The 2,973-nt window shown below is 35.3% G+C and overlaps 1 protein-coding gene across 2 annotated transcripts in view; it reads left to right on the forward strand.

Moving 5' to 3' along the window:
* mapre3a (microtubule-associated protein, RP/EB family, member 3a) overlaps nucleotides 1-2,254 on the forward strand; it is a 10,891-nt gene extending 8,637 nt beyond the window's left edge. For both annotated transcript variants that reach the window (XM_082143342.1, XM_082143343.1), the window contains exon 7: nucleotides 403-2,254. In XM_082143342.1, coding sequence (XP_081999468.1) covers nucleotides 403-471 — 69 coding nt within the window. In that variant the 3' untranslated portion in view covers nucleotides 472-2,254. The remainder of the gene's footprint in view (nucleotides 1-402) is intronic.
* Nucleotides 2,255-2,973: the final 719 nt, after the last annotated feature.

The raw sequence follows: 2,973 nt of genomic DNA on the forward strand, positions 1-2,973 counted from the left end.
AGCCATATCAGCCTAGAAAATCGCAACTTTACATTTTCCGTCGGTCTTAGTACACGATGTAACTACAGAAGAGTCAAGTTTTAAATAGGAAAAATATTGAAACTCTTTGGTCATTTTTTTGAGAGAGATGCTAATGGTCCTGTCCGATTCAATGATCTATGCTAAGCTATGCTAAAAGTGGTACCGTTAGACCCGGAGTTCGGCTGAATGGATTCGAAAACGATAAAACTGAACTGTTTAACTCTGGGGGAGTTGTAAAATGAGCCTATTTCCAAAAAAAGTGGAGTATCCCTTTAAGTACATAAGTACATAGTGTATAAGTGCATACTGTAGTGTATAGTGAATTATTTGGGACACAACTATAGTGATCATTCTAAAAAAAATTGCTAATTTTTCATACAGGATGGCTTTGCACCGCCGGAAGATGATGAAATAGACGAGCAGGCCCACTTGGACCAGGACGAATACTGAGCATCCTTTTTTTCCCCACATCGTCGTGATCCTTCAACATTTCCTCTTCCCACCACTTTGAATGACTCCCCCCTCTCGCACGCTGTTAATATCCCCCTCGGTTTCCTACAAATGTATATATATACTCTTATCTGTTTGTCCTCTGACGCTGGTTTATGCACTACATACGTATCAACAAACACTCTTCGTCCTCACCCCCATCCAGACTGTAGCACCAATAACGACACGTCCTAGCCGTCTCAGCATGTTTTACATATCGACATAGAGAATGAAGAAAATAAAAGGCATCATAGATTGTCAGTAGCACAACGGACTGAAAAAAAGTGTAAATATTGTGTCAGGAAAAATGTTTTTAAAGAAAAAAAGAAAATGAAGAAAATTGTCACCTGGAATGCAGTTATTCATTGTGAGATTTTCTTTGAGGTCTGTTTTGGGTCCTTATAGTATGAAATGATCAGCATCACGCCATCCATCTGTGTCTCCAGCTTCAGTCTGCCTCTCTCACTGACTGTACACTTTTAAAGAGATGCTTCACTCAGAAATGACAATTCTGTTATCATTTACTCACTCTCATGTCGTTTCAAACCTTTATGACTTTCTTCCATGGAATAAAAAGTTCTATTCAATGTAGACTGAAGCTTCCAAGCTTAAAACACAAATGTACCATACAAGTGGTCCATATCATTCATACACTATATTCCCAGTCTTCTTAAAGCTTCTTCCAAGCGTCAAATACACCTGTGACTGGATAATTGAGTCAATGATCAGTCAGATTCATTCAGACTTTTTTCAAACAGATCTAACTGATTCATTAAAAAGAATGATTAATTCAAGAATCAAAATGACATTCTCCAACAAGGACAGCTAGAGTAGTTGTCAATATTTTCTCTGAATAAGAATGCTTCAGAAGACTTGTAATGGAGTGCAAAATTCATATGAACAATTTTTCTTGCAACTGCAAACGACATGAAAGTGAGTAAAAATGACAGCATTTCATTTTTAAGTTAACTATTCCTTCAATAACTAAAACAAAAAGCAGACACCACCATCAGGAAGGATCCCAGTAATATCAAACTCATGAATCTTTTACAGTATATCTGCCAAGATATTGACGTCAAGTTTGTCAGTGACGTGAATAAATACTGAGCTGTAGAGAGGACTTTATGCTTTTAAATATGGATGGGCCAGTGACAGGGTAAATAAAAGGGAAAAAAGACATTAAAATGTGTCAACAAGGCTTTAAAATGTGTGAGACAACAACTTATGGCACAGGTTGTTTTGCTTGTACCCAGGGAGCATGTGAATGTTATACATTGACAACTGAGTGATTGTTTAAAAATCATATTCCAAGAGTATGGAAAGTGGTATTACCGTCATATTCAACTAGTGTTCATGACACCATTGAGCATGAGGGACAGTAATTATTGTTACTGTGTGTGTACATTTTATTTTAGTGGCAATCAAACACGTGATACTACTGATCAGATGATGTCATGTCGAATTGAACTGACGTTTGCTGCTAGTGTTGCTGCATTTATGTGTTTTGTTTTGTATTTATTTTGCTCAGCTATTGAATAGCATAGGGCTGTGCATTCTTAACTGTAAAACATAGCAGATTTGTAAAAGGCCCTGATTAAATTAAACAGAGATGCTAGATTCCACAGTCATTGGTTTGAATCTGCTTCTCTCTGTGTAGAGAACCGGACTCATCTTGTATTGTCTCTGTATAGCCATAATAGTGTTTGCTTAAATTGTTTTGAGTAAATAAACTTTCATGAGAACAGTTTTGTCCATGCATTTCATAAAACTGAATATAAAAGGGTAAGTAAAATGTTATGGTATACAAAAATGTGCTTAATTTCTTTTGAATAATGTCAATGCAAACAATATGCAAAATATAGTTGTTGCTGTTTTGTTTTGGAGTGAAATATGATCTGGACAAAGTAAATAGGGTCAATTTTGATTTCATGACGACTTTAAAAAATAGGAAAGCTGTAAAATTTTAATATTTGTGAACATTTGAATGTTTTTATCCTCCTGGGACCCAAGAATAGACTTTTGTCCACTGTAGTGGACATTATATTTTAGTGAATTTCTCTGACATCATACATGTCACATGACACAACCTGGGTGTCCTGTAAAGAGCACATTCAGGGCTTTTCAGAGATACCAAATGTTTGGAGGTTTCACCATGAAAACAACTTCTCCTTGGTCTTTAAAAATGTCTGACATTAATTTAGTGATCAAATGTAGCATTCTTATGGAAATATGATAATATATTGTAATTATAATTTAAATTGGACTACTTTTCAAATTGTATTTCATAAAACAACATCTCAGGAAAATGTTATGGGGTTTCAAATAAAAAAAATACTTTCTGTTACAGAACAGGGCATTGATTTCAAACGTGTCCACTGTAAAGGACATCAGGACTTAAATCATGTTTATCAGGCATTTTAGGAGACACAACAAGTGAATATGGAAATAAATTATACATCAATA

This window comes from Leuciscus leuciscus, assembly GCF_965113295.1.
Source record: "Leuciscus leuciscus genome assembly, chromosome: 17".
NCBI lineage: Eukaryota > Metazoa > Chordata > Actinopteri > Cypriniformes > Leuciscidae > Leuciscus > Leuciscus leuciscus.